General features: G+C 46.7%; 1 protein-coding gene across 1 annotated transcript; it reads left to right on the top strand.

Annotated features, from left to right (window-relative positions):
* Positions 1–1,023: 1,023 nt before the first annotated feature.
* On the top strand, positions 1,024–26,230 carry LOC115384216 (collagen alpha-1(XXVIII) chain-like). Its single transcript, XM_030086529.1, is given in 37 exon segments — positions 1,024–1,252; positions 1,362–1,525; positions 2,437–3,011; positions 4,543–4,563; positions 4,640–4,702; positions 6,855–6,908; positions 6,992–7,036; positions 7,121–7,147; positions 7,563–7,607; positions 8,044–8,088; positions 8,476–8,529; positions 10,993–11,061; positions 11,164–11,232; positions 12,127–12,195; positions 16,484–16,552; positions 17,146–17,182; positions 17,185–17,213; positions 17,767–17,835; positions 17,910–17,978; positions 18,066–18,137; positions 18,211–18,279; positions 18,362–18,433; positions 18,507–18,575; positions 18,714–18,782; positions 19,561–19,629; positions 20,168–20,236; positions 20,634–20,702; positions 21,379–21,447; positions 21,531–21,599; positions 21,679–21,759; positions 21,909–21,944; positions 22,036–22,072; positions 22,251–22,808; positions 22,926–23,227; positions 23,315–23,552; positions 24,498–24,692; positions 24,799–26,230. Coding segments are annotated over 36 exon segments (3,711 nt in total). The 5' UTR covers positions 1,024–1,252; positions 1,362–1,374; the 3' UTR covers positions 24,807–26,230.
* The last annotated feature ends 1,102 nt before the right edge of the window (positions 26,231–27,332 follow it).

Genomic DNA, 27,332 nt, shown 5'->3' with positions numbered 1-27,332 from the left:
TCCGTGTGCTGCTTTAAATAAAATCTCTCCCCCAAAACATTCGGAAGCAATGAAAACAAACAAAAAAAAAAACCTCAATTGAAAAACTGAACTTGTAATATTTATATAAGTTTGTCCAATCCTTCACGACAGCGCCTCTGGAGTTCCGCAGGGTTCTGTCCGGGGGCCCTTCCTCTTCAGGATTCACCTCCATTTATTGAGAAAACAGAATCATTTTCAATGTCCAGACATGTGCACTAAGCATCATTCTGGAAATTTCAAGACAAAGTGACAGATAAAGCAGTTGAGCATCATAACCAGCCCACAAAAGCAGTTCTTTTGAAGAACTCATGAAGTCAAATCTGTTTCTAAAATGTAACAAGAAGAGAAGAAGGACATAATCTTTCTACCCAGCAAGACCTAAAGTGTTAATTTGAGAATGTTAAATGCTTTGAGAATATGATGTATAATCCACTAGTTCCTGATGTTTTTACCGAGAAAGTCAAATGACCAGACGTTCAGGTCCGAAGAAGATCAAACTCAGATCATGAAGATCGGTTTATTTGAGACGAGAGACTCATTTAAAAAGGGATTTTTGTGGAAGTTCCAAAAAATTTGACTGCCAGATGAAAGCAATGTAGAGGGTGACACTGAAATATTGACCAGGAAACAGAACTTTTACACAATTTCTTCAACTGAAAGTATGGAAACAATCGACGTTTGGAAGAATAAAATTTTTTGCATGATGAGACGTGTGAAAATAAAGATGCAAATGTTTGATTGTAACCAGCTGACTGTTTTTTTTTTCCCTCTCTTGGTCCTTCGCCTGTTTTCAGGATCCAAAGTAAAAACCTGGAGGTGGGTGAATGCTATTAGCTCAGTGATGTTGAGAGATTTGTGGAGGATCGGTGGATGCCTTCTCCACCCACCCTCTCCTCAGAAAAGGGAGTGTGTGAGTCGGAGGAAAGGGCTGGACTTCTCCATTTTTTTTTTTACTGGAGTTTGGAGTGTGTTGAATTGAAGGCAGTCGGGATAAAGCCTGGAGCCTTCTGGCAGCTCGCTGCTCCTGCTCCTGCTCCTGCTGCCGCTGAAGGTCAACCTTCATGCTGCCAACGTGACCTGCTGACCCCAATAAAGATCCAGGCACCGGGAGAACCCGACGCTCGGGACGAGATGGACCCGAACTGAAGCAGGCAGCGGTTTGCATCTTCCTTGTGGCTTTCTCGCCCTCAGAGCAGCAGACGTCCGAGAGCTAAGTCAGCGACATTGTGAGGTATGCGTGCCTGTTAAAGCTTGTTCCGAGGTGGTTTTTTTTTTTTGGGAGGGTATTAAAACAGAAGGACACGTCTGAGCTCTTATGTTTAATCCAGATCTCTCTCCAGTTCCAGGGTCGCCATGGTCCCCTCTCTGCACTGGCTCCTGCTGCTGTGGGGGCTTCAGGGTCTCCTGGCTCAGGACTATGAGGAAGACTATGAAGAAGAGGAGGTGACCCCCAAAAGGAAAAGCAAACTCTTTTCTTCCAATTCCATACCTCAGAATGGAAAATGTAAGTTTCTTCTCCCAACTTCTGAAAGGAAATCCACATTTTTTTCCCCCTCTCTTCCACCAATGCGTTGAGTTGGAAATCTGGAATTTGTGCAGGTGAAGGAAAGAATTTTCTGCCACAGGTGAAAAAAAAAAGAAAAAAGAACATGATCCTCAACAAGGACACCGCTGGAGGATGCGATGCGCTGGGATTGATCGTATCTCCGAGGCCTCTCCGAGCCATCCATCTCCCGCGTGACCGCTCGGCGCTCTGTTACCCAAATGTTTTATTCGCCCAGAATCCCGTTTCCCCAGGCGCATTCTCTCTGTGACACGTTTCTCTGAAGATTAATGTGATTTATCCTCGGCCTGTATTAGATCTGTGACCTCTTTCCGCCGCTGAAGGTTGGCGCGGGATCCTCACTTTATTTCCTCTTCAAAGGGAAGTGTCACATTCATGGACTTATCACGCTTTTCTTAAAAAGACACGGGCCTATAGGGCCTCAGCGGCCCATAAATCACCTTTCCCCCTTCCAGAGGCTCCCCGGATTTGGGCCTCTTGTAAAAAGAATAAACAACAAGAAAACAAACTGTGTCACATAACATGAGCTCACAGACTGTTTTTGTGCCAAGATAATCTGCATCCAAATAGATTTTTATTTGAATTATGGATAAAAGAGTGGTATGAATCTTCTGGTTGAGAGAGTTGGCAAAATAAAATCCTGGTTCAGCACTTCCAGACAGGTGTGGAATCAGTGAAGTAAATGCCTCGGGGCTCTTTGTAAAAGTGCAAGTTTAGTCGCGTCCAAGTTCGCTTTTGTGGTTGTAACAACAGATGATCCACGAGCACAATGCAGTTCTTAATCCGATGAAATGAATCTTAATCTCTTCATCGAACGTCGTCCTTCATTCCCGTCGCCTCTTCCTTCGCAGCTCTCGTCGCCGAGGACTGCAGTCTGGAGCTGGCCTTCCTGGTGGACAGCTCCGAGAGCGCCAAGGACAACCACGCCCAGGAGAAGCGCTTCGCCTCGGACGTGATGGACCGCCTGCAGGGCCTCCGCCTGCAGACCGGCCGCGGCCTGGTCTCCCGCGCCGCCCTCCTCCAGTACAGCAGCCACGTCATCATCGAGCAGACCTTCAAGCAGTGGCGGAGCACGGAGGACTTCAAGGCCCGGATCGCCCCCATCGTCTACATCGGACACGGCACCTACACCACCTACGCCATCACCAACCTCACCCGCATCTACCTGGAGGAGTCGCCGGTCAACAGCATCAAGGTGGCCATCCTGCTCTTCGACGGCGTCTCGCACCCGAGGAACCCCGACATCTTCTCGGCCGTGGCCGACGCCAAGAACCAGGGCGTCCGCTTCTTCACCATCGGGATCACGCCCGAGGCCAACGAGCCCGCCAACGTCGCCCAGCTGCGGCAGATCGCCAGCTCGCCGGCCTCCCGCTACCTCCACAACCTGCAGGACGACCGGATCGTGGACAAGGTCATCAAGGAGATGGTGAGTCGAGGAAGTCATGGCCACTAGGTGTCGCTGTGCGGCAACAGAAAGCCGCTACGCCTCCACAGACAGATTGACGTGCTTCAGAAAACAGAAACACCATCAGAGAGAGTTCAGAGTGCGACGGAAAGCCGTGACAGACTGAAGAAACCTCCAGAAACTGTTCCCAAAGAGGGATTACTGTGGGCGGAAAGCTTTTATTTGATCAGTTCGAAGGATACGTTAGAAGAAATGAAGCTGAAATATTTGATCCTTCAGCTATTTTCTGTGGTTTTGCTGTGTCAGCAAGACTTTTTTGACAAATTATGGCAACGCCAGGACTCACCCTGCAGTGACTTCTGACAGTAGAATGCTGAGTTTGTAGATTCAAGGTGCTAGGAAGCAATACAGCTCGACTGAATGATTAGAGGTTCCTCTTTTTAAAGAAAGTCATCAGAACTCACTTACGAGTGGACAAATGCGATCACTTGCACTGCAGGGTATGTGCCACCGTAAGTACCTTCAGACGCCTTCGACATGCAAGTGATTCTAAATCGTACCTTTCATTTCCTAAAAAGGCCACAACTTGACCTCTGAGTTTGCTCAATAACTTGGTAGAGACCAACATTTTGTTAAAATGTTACATTCTGTGCTTCTTTTAGTACCCCCATAGTTATCACTGTGTAAAAATAGTTCCTGAACTGACTTTAAAACCCGGAAGGAGCCCATCGAAACCCCTCATTTACCTTCATGCCCGGCAGGGCGTGTAAATACACTCACATTAAAAAAAAAACAAAAAAAACCCCTTGATGTTCTTGCTCACACTTGCACGACGCATAATCACTCCGAACCCACTCCTCCGGCTCGTGAAACTGCATGTATGTCTCATAATTACTCGTAACCGGAGGGCAGAAATTTGCCACAGAAAAAAAAAAAAAAAAAAAAAAGCTATCGACGTCTCTCATACGATGCTTCCCCCCTCGCTGCCTCCATCTCGGACGTCCACCTGCTACCTGCCTCAGTCAGGGTGGCTTTTACACATCTCACACACACACACACACACACACACACACACACACACACACACACACACACACACACACACACACACACACATCCTGCCGCCATGTGCGCGGCGTTAAGCTTCCTCCGTCTACCAAATAACGAAGGGAAAACTTCACAGGGAACTTACGGCGAGCGTCGAACATGCCGGAGCTCGGCTTTCATCTTGCGCGGACGAAGCATCTGCATGTCATAAGCAGACTTTTATCTCTGCAACACTCAGTCTGGCAACAAAGGACAGACTTGTCTTCAGACCCGCGGTCTGCAGAAACAACCCCCCGAGTGCTCGGCCGGGACGTTTTACTGGCCCCGCGCATGTGTTTTGTGTTTCATCTCAGCAGAATTTCAACCATAACCGCCGCAGAATTGTGCAGAATGTGTTTCCGAGCAGGTGTTTCCGTACTCTGCTAAATCACCAAAATCTGAGATCAGGATCGCAGCGGCCATGTGGGATCGATCTAATCCCGATGTCTTTGTTTCTTCTCCCCAGACGGAGCTGGCAGACGAAGGGGTGAGCCTCCACACGACTGTTTTTGCTCTTCGGTCCCTGTTCGCCTCGTCTCACTCCTGTTTTCTTGTGTTTGAAGTGTCCGCTGGCCCAGAGCCAGTGTGCGTGTGAGAAAGGCGAGAGGGGACCCAGCGGCCCCGCCGTGAGTACATCCATCCCTCTTTTTTATACCTTTCGATTCGACCTGATCCCACCGAGATGGGCCAAAAGCACCGGGAACTGTTTGTGAGTCGCCTTCAACCGTGGCGCTCACGCACAGTCTCGGTGTTTTCAAAATCACGACAAACACACTGAACACATTATTCACTTTAAACATTTGGTTTAATGTGAAGATTATGTAAGTGCTGCCTGGATTCATTTCTTTATTCACTAGAAAGCTTCTGTTGTGATCTGCAGATAAAAAAAAAAAAATAAAAAAAAAAACTTTAACCAATTGATTCTGTTTGTATTTGAAGATTCAAAAGTCACAAAGCAGATTTCTAAGATGAAGTCTGTTCCACATTCGTTGGCTAGCTGTGGTTCAAAGTCATTCCATGCTTCCCAATGGGAAACTAACTTCAATAAAACTGACCTGATGTTGATCAGTTTGAAAAAAACAAACAGTATTTTAGTATATTTTGAGCCTCTTCCATCAGAAAATATCATAAAAGTCATCTGCATCATCTTCAGGGCCCATCAGAGGGCCGTGGGCCACACTTTGGGAATCGCTGCTTCACTGCTTTGCCCCATGTTGACAATTCAAAGATGGAAACCCAACATTTGTCCCTACAAAACTCCAGAAACTGTCATTAATTTGGAATCTATGGGAACATTTATTTATTTATCCTCTACTGAAACAACCAAAATCTCACAAATGCTAATTTTTTTTTAAATATTGAATAATTTTCTTCTTGGATTTCTGTAAAAGACGTAAGAAAGACATTGTTGGACCTTAAACGTCTTTTTAATGTTCACTGAGCATCTTATCTTATGTCTCTTTACTCAATCACTGTTTCTGGCTTTGATTTAAATTGAAAACACGTGGAATGTATTTATTTCATGGTTATTTCTGCGTCGCTTCCTGACAGACACAAGGACGAAATGTTTTCCTCTGCTGTCCTCAGAAGCACAGCAACTCCCAGACGGGAATCTTTGAAGCCTGTCTGAGGGACAACAGAGACCCCCGGAGCCAACAGGCTGGTTTCAGGGGTCTTGGCTGGATTTGACTGAGTCGTGTGGTTCAATTTTCGAGACGCTTCCCTGCAGCAGAGCGAGTTGGGAGTGTTTAACATTCCTCCTGCTTCAGTGAGAACAGGCCTAAATGTATATTTTACGTGGGAAAATGGGCAGAAAGAGGACCGTGCGAGGACGCGTGCAGATAAGGACTTTCCCCGTCTTCTGAAGTCTTGCTACCATGTAGGATCCGCCGCAATTAGACGTGGTGGTTTTCCTTTGATGTACTTTCACACGGCGTGAATGGAGTAATTGCCGCACCACGCTTCTTTCTTTTCTTTTTTTCCTTTTTTAAACTCCCAACAAAAGCTGCTTCACATCAGGGACAAGACACAGACCGGCAGACTGAAAAGGCGAAAACATGCCCAGTTGGCGCTGACTCATCCGCTCCCAGACGCCTTCAGCTGAGATCCACTTCAACCACGCCGCTTCCGCACACACTTCCCAGAAAAGCTCTTTTGTTGCGGACGCGAAGAAGGAAGGACGGCCGTCCGACTGGTGGTCGTTTCCACGAAAACAGCCGCTCAGGAGAACAGTCAGCCACTTCAGATCCAGCGTGTCTGAATGTCCTCTAATATCCCATAAAATATCCCATTTATCTCAATAATTTTTGCTCAAAATTAGGTTTTAATCAAGTTTCAATGCTTTCTATTTTATGCCATTTACATTATTTTAAATCCTCTTTGATTTGATTTGCATTAATGCGCGGATTGTAAAAAGCGAACACCCTTCACCTCGATGCAGGATGACAGATCCTGCTCTCTGGATGATGTTTCTTCCCCCTCATATGAACTTCCATCATGTCTTCTTGACATTGCCGTTGTCATAATTACTTTGGCCACTAGGGGGTGTCGTCTTTTAGCCATAACTTCAGAACAGGCAGCTGAGGCAGGAATTATTATGACGGTATTTTTTTTATTAAGTCTCTGAGTTTTGGACAGATCTAAAACGCACACATTTTCAAAGTAAAAGCTGGACTGTGGTAGGAAATCGGAGGAAAGAACCTGAACGATCGCTCTGCTTTGAGCCAAATTGTTGATATTGTTTTCACTCTGATCCAACTAATTGAACTTTGTCTGCAGGGAAAGAAAGGTCGACCGGGAGATGACGGAGGCCCCGGACCAAAAGGACAGAAGGTGCCGGACAATCATCTTTTGTTTTTCCCAAACACAAGTTTTGGATTAATTCCCAGATTAAGTAAAATTGCTCTTCCCTTCAGGGTGAGGGCGGGCTCAGTGGACTTCCAGGTCGAGAGGGATCGGAGGTGAGTCCTGAATCATGCAGTCTTGTCCTCTGTTGGTGTTTTCCCGCCTCGTCCTTCCTCAACCCAGCTCTTCTGTCCACACAGGGGAAACCAGGATACAAAGGCGAGAAGGTAAAGCTCGGATTCTCTTTGACTCTCTCTCTCTCTACACCTCAGTCGGCTGGATTCGCACACGACACTGACGGAAACTGGATGTTTTCCAGATGTGATAAATGTGGAAGCATCACACTTTGTTCTTTGTTTTTGTTTTTTTTTTTTTTGGGGGGGGGGGGGGGGGGGGGGGGGGGGGGGGGGGGGGGGTTTAATTCCGGGGCCTCACGGTTTCGTAAATCACATTTCACGGGGGTTGGCGGTGCAGCAGCTCCTGGCAGGAAAATTAAGAGCTGAGATGAAGCGATCTTTGAAACTGCACCACAGAGCAATAAAGTTATTATGGCGAAGGTGTGGGATTCGATCTGAACTCTGGAATTATGCAAAGCGATGCTCTGCTAAGGACCTGGCTGATGCGTCTGTTTTTCTCTTGCAGGGAGAACGAGGGGAGTGCGGCACGCCTGGAATCAAAGGAGACCGGGTACGTCGGCACGAAGAGCTGTAGCTCGGATTTAATGTCAGAACACAATCCCACATTCACTCCTCAGATACATTTTGTCAGAATTATCATGCCATGATTCAATCTTGCGTAACCTTTTAGCCCTTCGCGGGGTTACAGAGGGATGTTTTAAGACTTTAAACTCAAGGTAAAACATCTTTTAAAGCTTTAAATGCCCGTGGATTCTGTAACGTTCTCACTGGATTTTCTTTTTTCGATAGTTTATATATGTTTTCAAGTTAAACGCATCGACAAGGTGAAGCGACTGAAAGGAAAAGACACTTCACCAGAGCAACAAAGGCGGCAGCTCCCGAATGGACGTTTAGCTCAACAATTCAACTTCTACATGACATGACTGCCACTGGTTTGAATGAACAGGAGGAAATGCAGAAGTTTAAGAAGTCTGTTTTTCTTACAGGGTCCTGAAGGCACCGTCGGGCCTCAGGGAAACCGCGGACTTCAGGTTGAACCTCTTTCTTTCTTTCTTTCTGAAGAGAGCAACGGATCTTTCACGAAGCCCCGTGCAGATTCCATGACAAGGTGTAAAATTAAAGCGACTGGCGCCGATGAGGGTGAGGTGAATGTGGCTGGTCACCTCGGAGCAGTGGCAGAGATGCTGCAGATCCAGCAGGAGGTGAAGTCAGGACACAGCGTCACCGCTGAGAGACGCTGCTGTGAACCTGTCAAAATTTGGATTTTTCTATCTGGAAAAGTCTCCTTAGATTCCACAAAATAAAAAGTTTGAAGTGCAAATAATCGTTCACAGCAAGGTTTCGTGAAAGATCAGTTGTGCTATTTTCTAGAATCCTCCAGATTCGCGATGGTCTGAAGTTCTGTCTCTTTGGTAAAGGGTCTGCCTGGCCCTCTGGGGGACATCGGACCTGAAGGCCCCATGGGCAAAAAAGTAAGTCCCGACGTGGGGGGGGGTTTCCATATTTAATATCGCTGTGCCCAAAAGCATCTGTGAAATGAGTTTGTTCCGTGTCGCCTCATGCGGTTCCTTCTGACAGTACATTGAGATTTAATGGTTCTACTCATTAGTTTAAAATCAGACATTATGCATCTCTTCGGGGATTTCTTCACATTCTGATGCTGCACTGGAAACATTTTAATGACTTGTAGGACTGCAAAAAAAAAAAAAAGATTTAAAAAATACTTTTCACACTTGCCACTTATTAAATAAGAAGTTTTCAGATTCGTCTCAAGAAGCTTCTTGTTGAAATGCTACAATGTCATGGAGTGCAGTGGATTAAATGGAAAATGTCAACAACTACTAAACTGCTTCTTTACGGAATTTCAAAAAACTCTCCGAGCAGCCTTGTTTCGGTGTCTTTACATGCTGTTCCACAGAAATAGCTGCGCTGCGTCGAGTGCTTTTACGCTCAGGTATGCAAAATTAAGCTAACCACTGACTGACGGGCGTTGCCAGAAGGCGAACAGCAGCGAGAAGACTTGAGACTCGGTGGAACGGCTCGTCTCTGCGATGAGGAAAAGCAGCACGGGTCTCTGAGACACATACCACAGCTAATAGATATCTGCTGTACGGCGGTGCGGAGAAGCCCAGGTACACTCTAAAGGTCACTCAGGGCAAAACTAGCAGATCCGATGACAGGAAGACAGAACTCCAGGACGACAGGACGTCGAGAAGTCAGACGGACGGACAGTAATGTCTTTTTGAGGAGAAAATGAGTTTTGTTTCAAGGCATAAAAGGAAAAAAAAAAAGAAGACCATCCCTCACTGTTTTTGACTTTTCAGGATTAACGTCAGCTCCAGCGACGGTTCATGAATTCAGACGGCGGCACGCAGGTTTTGTTGGTTAACTACAAAGCAGGTCCTCCACTTCAGCTCCATCCCTCTGCGGCGGGGTTGACCCCCGCGGTGCTCTTCGCCGGCTCGGGCCTCTGTGGAAGCAGGAAAAAAAAAACAGCGCTCTCCGATCCCTCCGTCACTTTTAACTACCAGCAGATGACTCTCTCAACCCTTTTGAGAGATGCTCTTTCTTCCAAAACAATGTTGGCTGCTTCGCTGTGGATGGCCTCGTCGCCTTGTGACGGTGCCGTTCATACCGGCGGAGCGCTAATAAAGCGGTTTATTAGAGTAAAAATAGAGGCAGGTGTTTCCCGAAAACAGGTTCAGCTGCAGTCAGATGGAGATGGAGACTTTCTCAGGGTGGATTTGATAGCCTGGAGGACTTTCATCCCTGATGCATGCAGACTTTTCATATAAAAGAACCAAACCGGATCATCTTTGACCTTAATGAGCTTTCTGATGTCTGAACCGCTGCGGCGCCCGCCGAGGCGGTGGCCTCAACACGTGGGATCTCAAACATGTCTGGACGTCTCGACGATCAGAAACGGCCGAGAACACAACGGACTTACGAGGGACGTAAATCAGACGTCGCGTGGAGCCGTCGCCCGGGCCTCTCCGGCCTCCCAGACGTCCTGATCAAAGCTGACCCGCATCCTCCAAACCAGATGCACATCCGAGGAACGCTCGCCTTGTCGGCTCCATTTCCGCCCTGCTGCGTATTAATCTCGCCCGCAGCTGCGCCCAAAGAGCGCCGGCGTCTGCGGAGGTGAAACGTGAAGCGCGCGGCGGCGGCGGCGGCGGCGGCACGGGAACGCGATGATAATCCCACAGGAATATCATCAAGACTCACGAGGCTGACATTTCAGCTGCGTTTTGAAGGAATCCGTCCGCCACTGGCATAAATAACGGCACAAATGTCAAGCAGCCCCGCAAAAGTGATAATACCCGTCAGCTGATCGCGCACTCCGGCACTCATTTCGGAGTCACGATCCGTCTCGGCCGGAACACTTGAAGAGGCCCGTCTGTTATTAGCCCGTCAGCTTATTTGTCTGCTGCGGCGTTTTAAGCCCCCTTCCTCTTGTGTTCCACCTGCCAATTCCGCCACGAGGCCGCACTCCCCGCCGAGCGCTCCCACCTTAATTATTTTGGAAGAATGTTCGCGCTGATCGTCTGGCTGTCATCCTATATCACCTGAACGGCAGACTAATGTCTCGCTTTAAACATTGTCCCGACTTGCTCGAAAAGGGCAAGGGGAAAGAGGGCCGGTATGCAAACACCTCCACGCCCTCCTGCTGCACACAACAGCGCTGATTTACGGCTTCTCAGAGAAACGCTGGCATTCTTTACCAATAAAGTCTGAAAAGAATTAAGGAACCCCGGGGTGCTGGTCTGAACCCCCTTTCAGGAACAGCTGAACACCGGCGAAGGGGGAGATTTGTTCTGACTGGTTACTGGTGATCCTGGGCATCGCTGCAAAAACCCGGTAGTTATTATAATAAAACTGTGTGTGTGTGTTTTTTAATGCTTCTCTGTTTGCACATGCCTGTCCTTTTATAGGGGGAAAGGGGACTTTCTGGGCCACCTGGAATTCAGGGGGAAACAGGAATCGGCATTCCGGGACCGAAGGTGAAACCTGTCGCTGTTTTCGACAACGTTACGAAGACGATGCCCCTGCACGACACCCAGCTGGTTTGAACCGTCCCCTCTTTTCTTGCTCCGTCTCTGCAGGGCGATGTGGGTTTCCAGGGGCAGGTGGGACCACCCGGTCCGCCCGGACTGGGTGAACCGGGACCACCGGTAAGCCTTGGCAGGGATTACTCCGAAACAGTTGCATGCTTTTGGAGGGATGATGGATTTATCACACAAACAGGGATTCAGTGATAATGTACAGCATGTTGAGTTGTTTTTTTTTTTTTAGCATTTGGAAAAATGTGAAGCAGAATGTGATGTTTAGTGACCTCTGGTGGTGCAGGTGATTATGACAGCTGCAACAGAAGAATGTTCAGTATGAAATGTTTAAGTGTTTTGTGCCGAGAGTACTGGTAATTATGATAAAGTTATACGTCACATATCTTGTCAATTATCTGCATATTCCAAACCAAACAACTTCAATAATTTTAGCAAACATTTTTCACAGCTTGAGGCGATTAATTAATTGATTGATTTGGATCTGTAACTTGGAGAAGTCGATCCGGTGGCTTTGCTGATATGAGGTTCCTTTTTAAGATGAAGCCTCCTGATGTGGGAAGACCGTCTGTTTTATCACCGTTGAATTTGTTTAAAATCACCGAGGCAGTCAATGAGAAAGTGGAGGAAGGTTGGATTGAGCGTCGTCACAGAAAAATGAGATATTATATTCACGCTATGTTCTGCCGAGTAAAACCATTTGAATAATGAAGAGATGGGGCCCCAGGACAGAACCATGAGGTTCACCAGAGATGATGAGCAAATAAACGCAGATTTTATCTGAACGAGTCAGATCCATGTCTGTACAATCGGGTGCAGTAGGGGTGAAGTTGCATTTTCCTTCTGAAAACAAACCATTCAAACCAGTTTTAGAAAAACGTGGCAGATCAGACCCGATAAACTGATTAACAACGGAGGAGTTTCAGTAGATTCGTGGGATTCTTTACAGATTTTGCTCAGAAAGCATCTTTCCTTTTCCTAATGCGCTTGATTCACTCTGTTCAGGGACCTCAAGGGCCACAGGGAGTGCAGGGGGAGAGAGGGCCATTAGGAGAAGGACTTCCTGGACCAAAGGTAAGCTCCTGCATGTGGTTTTAACGTGTCAGACTCCTGTGATTCTTCCTGAAAGTCAGTTTAAAGGCTACTCAGACTTTGATCGCACGAAACAAGGTCATTTCACGCATTGGTCCCACCTGCGGACGCACAAAAGTCCTCCGTCTGGACTCCAGACTCAGAGAGGAGCAAGGACAGGAAGTGGACTTAATGCAGGGATCGGACCCGCCGACGGTCCCCGACTCAAGGACAGGAGAAACGTGTCGGAGCTGGGCGAGCGGAGGCCGGCAGCACACCTCCACCCGAGAAGGAAAAGATGAGTCAGACAGCGAGGAAAGAAGACGTCTGGGTTTTCTCAACGTGTACAGACACTGCATCCCCGGTTTGTGCTCGTTGGGATGTATTGAAATGTAAACACTGCTTTTAATTGGAAAAAAAAAAAAAAAAAAGAAATGGCAGAAGAGCAAATGTTGGCGCTGGGATTTTGCAGCGTCATGATTGAAAAAGTTGGAGCAGCAGCTTTGGAAGCATTTTTTTTTTTATCGATACGTACCACCTGCTGGAGCTCTGAAAGTAAAAGTAAAGCAAAGCAAAGCACCTGGAGCCGTGCTGTCGGAACATGTGCAGCTTGTAGAGGAAGCGGCGTCAAACACAGCAACATGTGTTTCCACAAATCCTGTAAATATGGTTTTTAGCCTCCTTAGTAATCCAACACCTGAATGGTTCAAATTAGCCTGAAAGTGGCCAGCAGTGCCGGCAGCAGACTGATGTGCAGATGCTGTGGCCACAGGTCAGTGAGTATCAGTCCGAATGAGCATTATTCAGGCCTCCAGCTCCGGAACCACTGGAAATCTTCGACTTTCTGAGCGCCGCGCAGCCGTCAGAGGTCCTTTAAGGCCGTCTTGTTTGTACTGTAACACTGACATTAGCTACTTGAATCACTTGCCCTGAAGCCGTCGTGTTGACGAGCCGCTGCTCAGGCTGCAGCGTCTTTGTTTTTGCCAAAAGGTATCATCACTGCTGGAAGCCTGCGAGGATGTGCGTGCGTGCGCGCCGCCAAACAGCAGGTAAAGTCAGACCCCGGCCCTTTGTTGTTGCCCTGAACACAGACGGTTAGATTAAGCATGATTAGGCCGGTGGAATGTCTCTTTTTGGCTCGGTTACAAAACTCCCACAAGAACAGCTTCACATCAGGCGGGGCGGCAGAGACGAAAACTCCCCGAAAAAAGTCCAGTTTTCACCTAATTTACGGCCGTCCTCGGAGGGCGCCGACAGCCAGTTTCCACCTCTGGAGGAGGTGTATCCCCCTCCGCCTCGGGGCTGCTCCTTCTTTCTCCTTTCTCTTTCCTCGACAGATTTGACTGCGGCGCGCTGGCAGATGGCGCTCCTCACATGGCGTGCCTCGACAGGCTGCAGATCCACCAGAGCTCTGTTGCATTATTAGCCCCATTTTTTTATTTTTTTTTTTCCCCCCCCAGCATCATTAGCACCTTGACTCACACTGCAAAGGGAGGAATCGCAGCTATGATGATAAACCGCCGCATGCAAATGTGGCATCGCTATGCTAATGGGCCTTCTTGTGTGCATGACGCTGTTTTCCCATCATCCTTGCTTGACCTTGGGGAGAAAGAGGGGACAACTCCCTTCAAACTCTCTGCAGAGTCTATGAGAGAACAATATTATGCAACGCTCTTTTCTTTGTTCTGTCAACCTGGATTACATCCCTCATCCCTCAATATGTTTCTATTCCTTCTTCTTCTCTCATAGAGCCCCGTAGTGTGATCGCTCTCCACTTCACTCCGTCTCACCCTTTTTAAGCCAATTTAATTTTTCCGTGGACCAGCAGGACAGCGTACATGAAAACTATGATTTTTTTTTTTTCTTTTAATTGACTGAAGCTCTGTTGGAAGTTTTTCTAAATAAAAGTCAATACAGAGTCACTGAAATATAAATATACTAGTGCTGTCAGTTTTAATCGCATTGATCGCAATTTAATCGCATTGATCGCAATTAATCGTGATTAATTCATGGAAAACTGTCAACAATTAACTTTTTTTAAAGTAGAGATTAATCGCAATGAAGAATCTAATCCTCATAAATCAGTCCCAATGTCAGGAAAAACACTATTATCCTCTAGTTCTTTTCTTTGACCCAATTGGCAGACCTCAATGGATTAATCGCGATTAAAACTGACAGCACTAAAATGTACACTTCTAGAATAAAAGTTTTTGTTCTCTTGTCACGGCCAGACACCAAATGACCCACGGACCGGTGGTCTGATGACGCCTGCTTTAAAACACTCACGATCGCCACATTTACAGACAAGGAGAGGAATGGCTAAAATAGCTAAAACTACAAAACGAAACGAAATCAAATTGCAAAAATCACTTTAAAAAAGGTAAAACAGTCCACTAAAATCAGAGTAAAAATTACAAAAATGTTTGAAATATCCAAAACCTCCAAAAGCCGACAAAACAAGCATCAATCTAAATTGAAGTAATTAAAAATCACAATTGCAGCATTGTCCTCAAAGATAAAAACAACACAAAAAAAAAACTTCGTTCAGCTTCACGAACTGTTATTTCAAAGCCTGCTTGGAAAGTGGGGGAAAGAAAGCCTGTCTTTTGTTCATAAATGTTAAATAGTCCCCTATGTGCACAACATTTAACATTTACAAGTTGTTGCTGGTCTAAAATGACACTGTAAATGTCATCTTCAATTACATGTTTTCTCACCATGTGTTCCTTCTTTTTTTAAAGATATCCTAACGGTCAAATAAAACTTTTACTGGACAGGTAGCAAAAACCATGCGACGTCAAAAAAAAAATCACCAAAAACTGAGTGCTTGGCATTTTTCTCTTCACCTCAATTCAAAAATCACTTCATGATGATTGAAAAGACTTTTTTTTCCCCCATTTTCTGCAGTTTGCATGTATTTTGAACGTAGCGCGGTGAAGCAAACGCCCCCCCCCCCTTCTGTCTTCTGCATTTATGATGTCGCAAATCACTCACATTCCAAAGGGAGAAGCTCAGCTCCCGCTCTCCAGGAGCCCTTTCAGAACAAAATAATACAGATAAATCACTGGTTTTGTAATTTAAAGCGACTGAACAGTAAAAGGTGTTGGTGAGGAGAAAAAAAAAATCCACAAGTTTTTCTTTCTTTTATCGAGCAGCTTCTTTAAACGTAGGGGGGGGGGGGGGGGGGGGGGGGGGGGAACATGAGTATGTGGCATTTAAATCTGATAAACAGCAGCTTATCTTTTATCATCAAAAAAAGTTCCTAAAAGTAATTTTTCCGTTAAATCTGAATTTTTCTGGACAAAAACAGACAATTAAGAAAAACGCAACAGAATTTGAGTCATTATGAGAAATATGAATCGCAATTCTCCATTTTCATAAATTCTGGAAATCCTGCACAAGCAAGCACATACAGACACAGATTTAGCTGAAGGACACAAACAATTACCATTTATAATAAAGAAAATATCACTGGTTTGAGATTTGTAGCTGAGAAATAGTTGAAATATCCAAATTGTAAAAATAAGGTCACAGCTGTTGTTTCAGAAAATGTCACTTTTTTTTTTTGCTTTACCACAGACTTTCAAAACAACACAGCTTTTATGAACTAAAACGCCTTCGCAAAAGACGTAAAAGCACCAAAACATTAGCCCAATGTGATCAAAATTGAGACCTGTTGAAATTTTAAAGTACAATAATGACATGGTCTGTACGATTCATCAAAAACAATGTTTCAAACATCTACTGATTAGAGAAACTGTGGGACAAATGGCTGTAATGCCACTTTGCTCCACAAGAGGGTGCAGTGAGTGACTCCGGTGTCGAGCTGCATAAATGTGTTCACGGCTGGTGTTTCACCAGGTAGCAGAAGGACCCCGGTTTACGTTTAGACTGCTTTCAGAGTGAAATCTATTCAAACTGCCTGTTTTCATCATTTCTGCAACTTTTTCTGAAACTTGAGTATTTACCACAATGTCATCTGCATGCATGGAGATATTTATGCCATGCAGCAGAAACAGCATCAATTCGTGGCCCGGCATGCAAACTGCAGCATCTTCAACATTACATCAATTATTAATTACAACAACAATTATAACAAAGGCAGTAGTAATGTAATTATCGATAATCTTAATAAAACATAAATTCTCTTCGCAAGTTTTTGTATTTTCTCTCCTCAGCGTGCAGGACACGGAACACAAAGTGTCCTTTTTCTGAAGGCACGTTGCAGCGCACCACGATTCGGTGCCGTTGTACCGTCAATGTGACTAATGCTGTTTCTCTGCCTTCACAGGGAGAGCGAGGCTTGGACGGGCCGCGGGGGCCCCGGGGACAGCCGGGCGCTGGAATCAAAGGAGACAAGGTGCAGTGCAGAGAGACTGTAAACAAGACGCTCTCTGGGAAAGCTGAGCGGCGTCATATCGGCGGAATCGGGGTTAAAGCTCAGCCGGTGTAGGAGTAGCTCCAAGCTTCGAGCCGATGGATGTGAAAGTTCGCTGTAGCTTGTGAACGGAAAGGGGAGGCCGTCGTTACATAATTCAGCTTACCTCACCGGAACGAAGCCGCTTACAGGACCGATTCTTTAAGAGAAAGAGGCAGATGTGCTTTAAAACAGAAAGTTTTGTGGGCCCAGATGTCGCTGACAGCTTTACCACACATGATTGCAGTGCGTTGACGTAGTAATGACAAAGCAGCGCCTGCGGGCGTTCGCGCGCCTGACGGAAAAGACGGGATCTCGCAGAGGTCATGGAATTCCTCGTCAGGAGAGGTTTTACCGGCGCCGAGCTGTAAAAGCAGAGGATGCTCGTTATCGAGCCCAGAGGGACGCCCCAGCATCCTTTATAGCAGCGTGCTGTAAATCCCCCACCCCCCCCCCATGTTCCAGGCGACGTTTGATTGTGATGCACTTTAAATACCATCATCGTCACTGTTCTTTGTTCTCTTCTGAACTCGCAGGGGGATTTTGGACCACCGGGTCTTCCCGGGCCGCTCGGTCCCCAGGAGTGGGCATTCAGGGCGAGAAGGTAATAACCTGAGGTTTGAATGAGTTATGTTTTCATGAAGTATTGGATTATCGTCAAGAGGCCGCTCGCTTTAAAGACGAAAGCAACGATCAAAACAAAGAATCAAAAGAGAAACGAGAGACATGAAACTTTGCCGACGTGATGCAGGAGTTGTTAAAGTGTGCGTGATGTGGTTCAACAGCTGGAACCTCAGCTGAGACTGTTTCCTGCAGACAGCGGAGCCAGAAAGTGACTCCAGAACATCGAAATGTAACTTTAATTATTGTCAGAGCCTGGTTCTTCACTAATAAGAAAAAAAACATGTTTCTTTTAACTCAGGACAGCTTGAACATGTTTGAAGGTGATGAGCAAGAAGATTAAAGCCAAATCACTTCTAATTTATTCTTTGAAGATTAATTTAACTGGGAGACTTTATAGCACAGGAAATTATCACAATGAATTGCGGTCTTTTAGAAGTTAAGTCAAATCGATAAATGAGTGAAGAAATCCCCCAAACAGCCAAATCATGTCCAGTCAGCAGAGAAGGAAAAGTCATTGCCGGGTTTGTTCACAGGGCATGGAGGGTCCACGGGGGCCGCAGGGCAGCAGAGGCCCACCAGGGGAGGGATTTCCTGGATCCAAGGTCTGAACACTCAGTATTTCTGGGGATTTCATGCTGAAGCGTGGCTCCACTGAAGTCTTCTCGGTGTCTCGCAGGGGGACCAGGGGCTGCCGGGGGAGGTGGGCGCCCCTGGGGAAAGAGGGGCTGGAGAACCAGGAGCGAAGGTGACTCAAAGTCTTCACTCGTTGCTATTTGTTTTATGTTGCATTCAAGTCTGTGAATTGACTTTAACCTGGATCCACCGATTTCAGGGTGAACCAGGGTCAGCAGGGCTGTCGGGTTTACCTGGACTACCAGGAGAGGACGGAGCACCCGGTCAGAAGGTGGGTCGAAAGTCTCAAACGTGACTCTGGAAGTGGCTGAGACTCCATGTGCGTGACGGGTCTGCGTCTTCAGGGGGAGCCGGGAGCGACCGGCCTCAGGGGGCCGGAGGGGTCACCAGGAATCGGTACCCAGGGCGAAAAGGTAAAGAAACAGCAACAGCTTTTGCGTTGCGACCTCTCCAGACCTCGGTGTTACAAAGTGGACTCTCGATGTGACTCTCCAGGGCGACCAAGGCCAGAGAGGCATCAGAGGTTTGACTGGTCCTCCAGGTATTGCTGGACCTTCAGGACCAAAGGTGAGTGCCTTGTGCCTTCCGGAGGGATTGGCATGAGCCGGCGACTTGACCCACTCTGAATGATCTTCCTCAGGGAGAACCAGGGGCACAAGGCAGGGTGGGTTCTCCAGGTCCGCCCGGGCGCTTCGTCAGCGGACCCAAGGTACCAACTCTCACCTCACAGAAGATGTAACAGGATCGAATCCACACACAGAACCCCAAAATGACCTCCGATACAAGAGCATGTTTGTCTTTTGGCTCGTCTCTAACCCTTCCATGTCTCTCCTGTCCCGTGTTCCAGGGGGATCCCGGTCCAAACGGTCCTCCCGGTCCCATCGGGGAGACTGGCTATGGACTTCCTGGTCCAAAGGTAACGCCAGTTTTCCATGATGTCTTCACAATGAGTTTTTCTCTTGGCAAGCTGCCCTGTGGAAACACTCGAAGTCAGATTCCTATCAAACGAGTGCGAGCATGTCGTCAGAGCCGAGACCTTTGGAAAATCAATTATCAAATGAGCGAGGCGAAGGCAGGCCTCGCAGCAGATGTGCTCTTTAATCAGAGGCAAGAAGAGCTGAGAAAATGTCCAAACTCAACAACACATGCCAGTATCTGCACTACAGCAGCAGGTTCAGGGTCGTCAGGCTTCTCTGGTTTGATGCTTCACTTACAATTCAGAGCTTTATTTGTCTGTTATAGTTTCTTTTGTTTACAAACTTTGGAAATCTCCAAGTCTGCTCTGTGTGAATCCATCACAGGCTGATGTGTAGAAGAGGTGAAGTGTTGACTAAGATTCTAAATTTTCAAACAAGTTGGAGGGAATTCCCAGGAGATTTAGGCTGTATTTCTCATTATAGTATAATACTACAAAGGGAATTAATGCAGAATACAATGTGATGCTGTATTGTAAATCAATAACTTCTTTTAAAGCAATTTTGAGAGAATTTTTTGAAGATTATTCAGAAAATGGCCAGTCAGGTCAGTGCTGGCAAAGAAATCACCATAGTCACATCACCAAGTCTCCTTTTCTGAAGTTTTTAACAATTCCGTGTGTGTGTGTGTGTGTGTGTGTGTGTGTGTGTGTGTGTGTGTGTGTGTGTGTGTGTGTGTGTGTGTGTGTGTGTGTGTGTGTGTTTGTTGTTGTTTTGAAGGGCGACCGAGGAGCTCCCGGTCCACTCGGTTCGGCCGGTCCTAAAGGAGACGGCTTCCCCGGCCCGATGGTGAGGATCTGATTCCGACGCTGACGTAGCCCGTCAGTCCACTCATAAATCTGAGCGCCTCCGCCATCCGGCCACACATTACAGTCGCCTCCCATACATCTTTTATCTTCTTCCTTCCGTCGGCTTCAGCCATCCATCCATCAGTGAGACATTTATTGCGCAAAGTTACAGTAGCTGGACTCGTATATCTGCGGAACATGTTCCCCTAACTAAGACCAGGGCGAGGACTGAGGACAAGATCTACATTTAGATTAGAAGGGGATGAAGACAAGATTTAAAGGGTATTTTCTTCACTCGGGGTGAGATTAGAAGATCAATGCTGTCCACTTAACGTTAAATGTGAAGCAGATGCTGAGCTTGGAGCAGGTTAAAGACTAGAAATCAGAGCTAACAGCGAGCTTTGGTCCATTCAGAGGTGATCAGACCAGCTGCAGGACGCCTCAACCCTCCAAGCAGGTGAAGAACCAGGGTTTTTACAGTGTGTCTCATCAGTACGAGTGTCTTTTTTTTTTTTTTTTTTTTTTTTTTTTAATTTCAGGGCCCTCCTGGTCTTCCTGGGCTTCCAGGAGAACCGGGCTCAGAAGGAGTGGGAATCCCTGGACCCAAGGTGAGTCCATGAATCTGCTGAATGGAATATGTTTAATACATGTTCTCAGAAAAGCAAGTCTCTCATTTCGAATCACACACACAGACAAACATCTTTCATCAAGTGACATGTAGAATTCAATTAAATCTGCAAAACCATTGTTATTTCTTTAAAAAAGTCCTCTGGGAATACTTCCCAAAACCACTTCTGAAAACCATAATCGGTGAATCGAATCGTAACAGACATCATGTTTTTTTTTCCTCTGGTGAAAAAGAATTGATCCAAAGTGAGAACTGAAGTGAAGAGATGAGTTTCACAGCTGTTTTCATGTCAACTGGATCCAAGTGAAAGATTCCAGTCCTGACTCGTGGTCCATTTGATGAACTGTTCCAAGTGTTGACATATCTCTCAATTTCAGGGAGACGTTGGATTCAGAGGGTTACCCGGTTTACCTGGACCTCCAGGCGAAGGCCTTCAAGGACCTCCGGTGACTTTCACACTCTCTGATTATTTCTGAATATTTCCTCTTTCATTTGTTCTTTTTTTTTTTTTTTCTTTTCTAGCTCAGTTTGTTTTCCGTTTCTGCAGATATGAGTCAAGGACATCATTGTCAGGTGTTTATTTATGCAGGAAGGTTTTCTTATATTTCGTTTGACACCCGAGCAGATGGGTGTGATTGAGTCATCCTCTCTGAAGAATTGCGGATGGAAGAAAAAGAAAATCGTGCTTTATCTTGTGTGCAAACATGCCCACCACGGAGCCGTCTATTCAACGCTTCTGCTTCATTTGCCGGAGGCATTTATCACGATTTCCCCCCGCAGCTCGCAGCGGAGTGTGAATCTCCACAGACATATGTGTCTGATGAGAAACACTCGGTCTAACAGGCCATATGTCCTGACATATCACATCCACGTTCCCCCCGCAGGCTTCCAGACCCACGTCTCTGCGGGTCTGGGGCGCCGCCACGGGCGGGATTTAACTGACGACTCAACTAGAATGAGGAATGAGGCTCGGCAGACGTCATCCTTCTCCTCAGTGGTGTCAAAACCGTCATGGATCACCTCGGAAATGTTCCATGCTCGTTGCAGAGCTGCTCCATGTTTCCAGTCAAAACTTCTTGAACTGAACATCTGAGACTGAGCTTTTCTTTTGTTTGGTTGCAGGGAAACTCAGGACGACCTGGTCCGCCGGGGCCACCAGGGCCACAAGGACTGGGACTTCAAGGACCGAAGGTCGGCCATGTTCGTTCATCCAGGACACAGCAATGGAAGTTTTTATTTTCTTGTCTTTACCACTGACTGATGTGTTTTAACAGGGCGAACAGGGGTCTCAGGGCGTGGCAGGACCGAGGGGGGTCCCAGGAGAGGGTTTTCCTGGAGCTAAAGTCAGTCCCCGTCGCCTGTGCTCCTTGTGAATGTGTTGTCGGTGAAGGCGTCATGGCTGCTGTCTGTCCTGCCTGACAGGGAGACCGAGGCTCGGCGGGGGAGAGGGGGACGAAGGGACTCAAAGGAGACCTGGGGGACCCCGGGACGCCTGGACTACCTGTGAGTGACGCTGTCAATGATCAGTTTAATAATGCGGTTTCTCCTGACGACGTGCCTTTGTTTTGGTCAGTCTTTATGGCTGTAAGTTCCCGATTGGTTCAGTTTTGCCTCATTCAGTTTGAATTTCTCTGTTTTCTTTTGGCATGTAGGGACGAGCCGGGGTCAAAGGTGAAGCAGGCCTCACTGTGAGTCCCGGTCTTTCATTCACTTGTTTTTTTTTTTTTCACATTCGGATTTGTTCTGAGCTCACACTGTGTGTCGCTGCATTCCTTTCAGAGGGAGGACATCATTCGAATGATCAAAGAGATCTGCGGTAAAGTGTCTCCTGATCTCTGCAATATTTATTCTCTGTATTGATTTAACAGCAGAAATGTTCCAGGAGACGATCTGGTTTCCCCGTCGGAGCAGCCGTCTCCTCTTATCTGTGCGTGGTGAGATCCGGTTGCGCAGGCCAAGCGGTGATCTCATGCCCCGACGCCATGTGATTCCAGGATGTGGGATCAAGTGTAAGGAGCGGCCCATGGAGCTGGTGTTCGTCATCGACAGCTCGGAGAGCGTGGGCCCCGACAACTTTGAGATCATCAAGGACTTCGTGAACGCGCTGGTGGACCGGGTGACGGTGGGACGCAACGCCACCAGGATCGGCCTGGTCCTGTACAGCCTGGAGGTGAGGCTGGTGTTCAACCTGGCGCGCTACGTCACCAAGCAGGACATCAAGCAAGCCATCAGGACCATCCCGTACATGGGCGAGGGCACGCACACCGGCACGGCCATCCGCAAGGCCACGCAGGAGGCCTTCTACAGCTCCCGCCTGGGGGTCAGCAAGGTGGCCATCGTCATCACCGACGGCCAGACGGACAAGCGGGAGCCCGTGAAGCTGGACATCGCCGTGCGGGAGGCGCACGCCGCCAACATCGAGATGTTCGCGCTGGGGATCGTGAACACGTCGGACCCGACGCAGGCCGAGTTCCGGAGGGAGCTGAACTTGATCGCCTCCGACCCCGACGACGAGCACATGTTCCTGATCGACGACTTCAACACTCTGCCAGGTGAAGGAGCAGGCGCCGTTCTGAATGCTTTCTGGAAATAATGGCTGACCGAGCTCAGGTGGAAATATTTCAACATTGTCCGTTTTGAACCATAAAGTCCTCTCTGTGTCTTCTCAGCTCTGGAGTCCAAGCTGGTCAGTCAGTTCTGCGAGGACGAGAACGGCGCCCTGATTTACAACCGAGTTACCAACGGCAACGGCTATAATGGCTACAACGGTTACAGCGGCAACAATGGGAACAACGGCAACAGGAACGTCCTCAATGGGAACTACGCCACGGGCGGCTACGGCTACAGACCCGCGACGGATCAGAACGCTGGCGTCCGGCAGACCGGCACCGACAGCATCGGCCAGGGAGGCCGCGTCCAGATCACCCAGCTGGGCGGCGCGGCGGCGGGGGCGGGCTCCGGCACGGCGCACGTACGCACCGCCGCCGTGTGAATTTGCATGCGTGTTTGCACAGAGCTCGCTGTGACAACTGTTTGACCGGGTCTGTCCTCTCGACAGGGGGGAGGGTCGCGGCAGACTCAGACTGTGACCACGCAGTGGGGAACTGAGCGCGGGGACACGTTTGTCCGCAACACCGGAGGAAACACCTCTTCCTCCGGCAGCCGAGGCTCCTCCTCTTCCTCATCCTCCTCCTCCTCCTCCTCATCATCATCTTCTTCCTCTACAAATAGAACCGTATCTTCGTCAGGTGTGTCTGTGCAGCGCGTTCCCGCACCACGGCCAGCTCTTCCCAAAGGTACTCGCTCTTCTGCTCTATTTTTACACATGCAGCCTCCTTCTACCTCCTTCAAACACAAATCTGATGCAAACACCAAACGGGAGTGAAGAAGAGATGCAGGAACTGATCAATCATACCTTCAAAAATCTGTCAATCAAACCGGCAGAGCATGCAACATACTGGAAATATTTAACCCATCAAGTGATCTGCCACATTTTAAACAGAAGAACACAATTTGAATCATGCAAAAGGAAACAGGCGGAGAAACTGAAAGAGCGTGTAAGTCTGTAAGTTTAATGACATGTTCATACTGGAACATACAGTGTCAACTGCTCTTGACTCTATCTGGAGATTTCTTTTTGCACCACGCTCAATTACATTCATTATCGATTGTGTTGAATTTAAATGGACGACATGTTATTCAGTTGTAAAACAATACTGATTGCCCCTTTAGCTCATTAAAGTATTGGTCTTAATGTCGACCTGATACAATACAAACACAAACGGGAACAAATGTCAGTAAAACTGCTCATTTCTCATGTAGATGCCTCACATTAAGAGAACAAGAAAACAAGGTTTGGGGTTCCCCAGGGAGGAATATTGGGTCCTCTTTACTTTTTGTTTTCTTTTTTTCAAAGTTGCATTTAAGATCTGTTTACATAATAGAAGATTTTGTCATTAACATATAAACATTAAAACTATCTTAAGTAGAATATAAGCAGTAACAGTTAGATGCTATCTCAACGTTGTTGCTATTAAAAATAATTCTTCACAATCAGAAAAAGGCCAAGAAAAATCTCAAAATATTTCATGGTGCCACATCTTTCAGGAGGCTGGACCATGACTATTAGCTTTTAGACACGCCACCGCTAAGAAACTGTAATCTCCACCTGGAAAACCTCCTTCTTTAGCAGCTCTGATCATACAGACCGTCATTTTGTTTCGATTGGCGTTTCCCTGCAGAGACGGTCCCCTTGGACCCGCGCTGCAGTCTGGTCCTGGACCAGGGAACGTGTCGGGACTACAACATCCGCTGGTACTACGACAAACAAGCTAACGCCTGCGCTCAGTTCTGGTACGGAGGCTGCAACGGCAACAGGAACCGCTTCGACACGGAGGAGGAGTGCAAGAGGACGTGCGTGCTCGCCAGATCCACTGGTACGCTCGGCTGATCCTCCGTCAAGCCAAAATTATGACGCCACTTTGACTTTAGTGGATCCAAATGTTGGGAAACACTCATTTCCTCTGTGTTTTGTGTTTCCAGGAGGCTGAGAGAAGGCATCTGCCACGCATCTGCTGTATGGAGGAGGGGCAGCTAGTTCTTCACAGAGTTACCATCCACTTCTTTCGCAGGACTCTCAGGCGTTTACATGCCCACTACTCTTCTCTCCCAGCTCCTTCTGCTTCACCGACTCTTTGTTTCCAGTGAAAAAGCTCCGCCATCACTTCTACTCAGGAATACAGACCAGTGACGTCCCTCAGGACTCGCATCAGGATCCTACCATCCAAATTCTTCTGCCAAGATTGTGAAGAGACGATCACCAGAGCCAGTAACACAGCAGACATGAAGCCTCTTATATATACATGATATATCATTTGTTTTTATATAAAATGTTGCTGTGTGACTTCATTGAACTTTTTTTTTGCCCCCCCCGTTTGAGAAAATGTGATGTTTGGGTGTTTATATTGTTTGACTTGTCAGTAACACTGACACACACACACACACACACACACACACACACACACACACACACACACACACACACACACACACACACACACACAGGCATGCACACACATGCACAAACACACACACACTGCCCTCTACTGGGCGACACGTGTCTGAAGTTCACCTTCAGCCTCGGGATGTTCCCCAGCTGTACTGACTCATCTCATACTGTACTGTGTGATCCACCGTCAGCAATAAATCTGATCTCAACCGACACACGATGAAACTACGTTCATGCTTTAAAGGGGTGTCTGGAAACCTCCTGTGTGGTCTGCAAGAGGGGATTTTCCACATTTTGGACAGCCAACGTCCCCAAAGTAAACTGGAAAAATATAGATAAAAGTGGTTCGCAAGGTTATAAAATGTAGAAAGGCTTGATTTTAATTGGAAACTATTAAATCGCTCTCTCTCTCACACACACACACACACATGCACACAGAGAGCAAGAGCATGTACAGTGAATTCCAAGAGATTTGATAAATGTGAGCCTTTTTTTTAGCATAATTTTGACACCTTTCTGGGGAATTCATTGAGGTATCTGTATTCATTTTAGAAATCACTGAATCAGTTTTCTTATATAAAGTGCCCGTTAAGCTGAGTAAAATCACTTTATTTTCAGTCTAAATTTCGTTGTTGTAGGAGAACATTTAGTTTTTGCATGAATTTGTGTATTTCACTGCAAATGCGTCAACTTACCATTGTCGGCAAATGTGAAAAAAATTAGGAAGTTAAGAAATATACAAACACGGACTTTATAAAGACTCGAACTGAACATAAAGTGGGTAGGAATGAATAGATACAAGTTTTTTTTTTTTCCTCATTGAAACAAGTCACTTATTTTAATGAATGCTAGTTGTTAGCTTAGCATGTCACCTTTCAGGTAAAATATAGTGATGTCACATATTAAATGAAAGCGGTGGAACTAAGCAATAAGAATATTTAAATGTCTACATGCTCCGAGCATAACTCTGACTGAAACAAAGTGAAATAAAACATACATAAATCCATTTAGCATCTGACGTTAACTCTTTGCTGTTTTATGCCACACACAAGAACTAAACACACACAAAAATATTAAAGAAAAGAGACAACATTGTTCATGAATGTAAAAGTGTCTCATTTTCAAGCAGAAATCTGAAAAATATCCTCAGTTTGACAATACAATACAACAATATAAAACAATCTGCTTCATTTCCTGAATTGCTGGCTTTGTGTTGTGAAATTTCCTGAAGTGAAATGGTAATTCCTTCAAGAATTATTTGAACCCTGTCCCTGCATACGGTGCAAAATTGAGTCGTGGAAAGCAGAATGTTCTTTCCAAGTTTGCCAAACCGATCTGCCGAGGCTTTGGGGAGATGGCAGCTCTCTGTTAGGCAGAATCCGCTCTCCCCTTCTGCTTAAATTACATGTTAGACACTCCTCGACAAGTGGCGTAGTCTGATCTATCTTTAGTGCTGCCCACGGGAGACGTGTTACCTAACTCTACACACTGCTCACGCTTTACCGGGACCCAAGAAAAAGACTCAACATCGTATTGATCCAGACGTATCAGTAATGGCCTCCTCGGATGGGCGCGTTGCTTCTGAACACCGCTGCGAAGACGTGCAAACGAGAGCAGATCGGCACCATTTGTCTTCGGGAGAAGAGCTGTTTGAAAAGGAAGAGCAGCTGGACAATAATCCAGGAACAAAACCAGTCATGTGCTGAGTGGTGCTCAAATGCGGGGGTCTCACCTGTTTCTGCACACAGTTGCTGCACCCAAACTCTACGCTCCAATTATAGCCCAGTGTTTGTGTTTTTCCTCATCAGTCCCTCATAAATTACACCATTCATTAGTTAAGAAGTACCATCCATCACGTATGGATTTTGTTTCCTCCTTTGAAGAATAGACATAATTAGTGGGAATCATGACATATAAACAATAATGATTATGTTTGTGCATTGTGATTTATAGCACAATAAAGTCAGCCCATTCTCGGTGTTTCCACAAACAGCAGCAAGAAACCACAGAAGAGTTGATTAGCATGCTTTTTTTGAGTATTGATCATGTTTTTATAATTAATGCTATT

The sequence above is a fragment of the Salarias fasciatus genome (assembly GCF_902148845.1).
Source record: "Salarias fasciatus chromosome 23 unlocalized genomic scaffold, fSalaFa1.1 super_scaffold_20, whole genome shotgun sequence".
NCBI classification, from domain to species: Eukaryota; Metazoa; Chordata; class Actinopteri; order Blenniiformes; family Blenniidae; genus Salarias; species Salarias fasciatus.
This window is presented reverse-complemented; position numbering and strand designations above follow the sequence as displayed.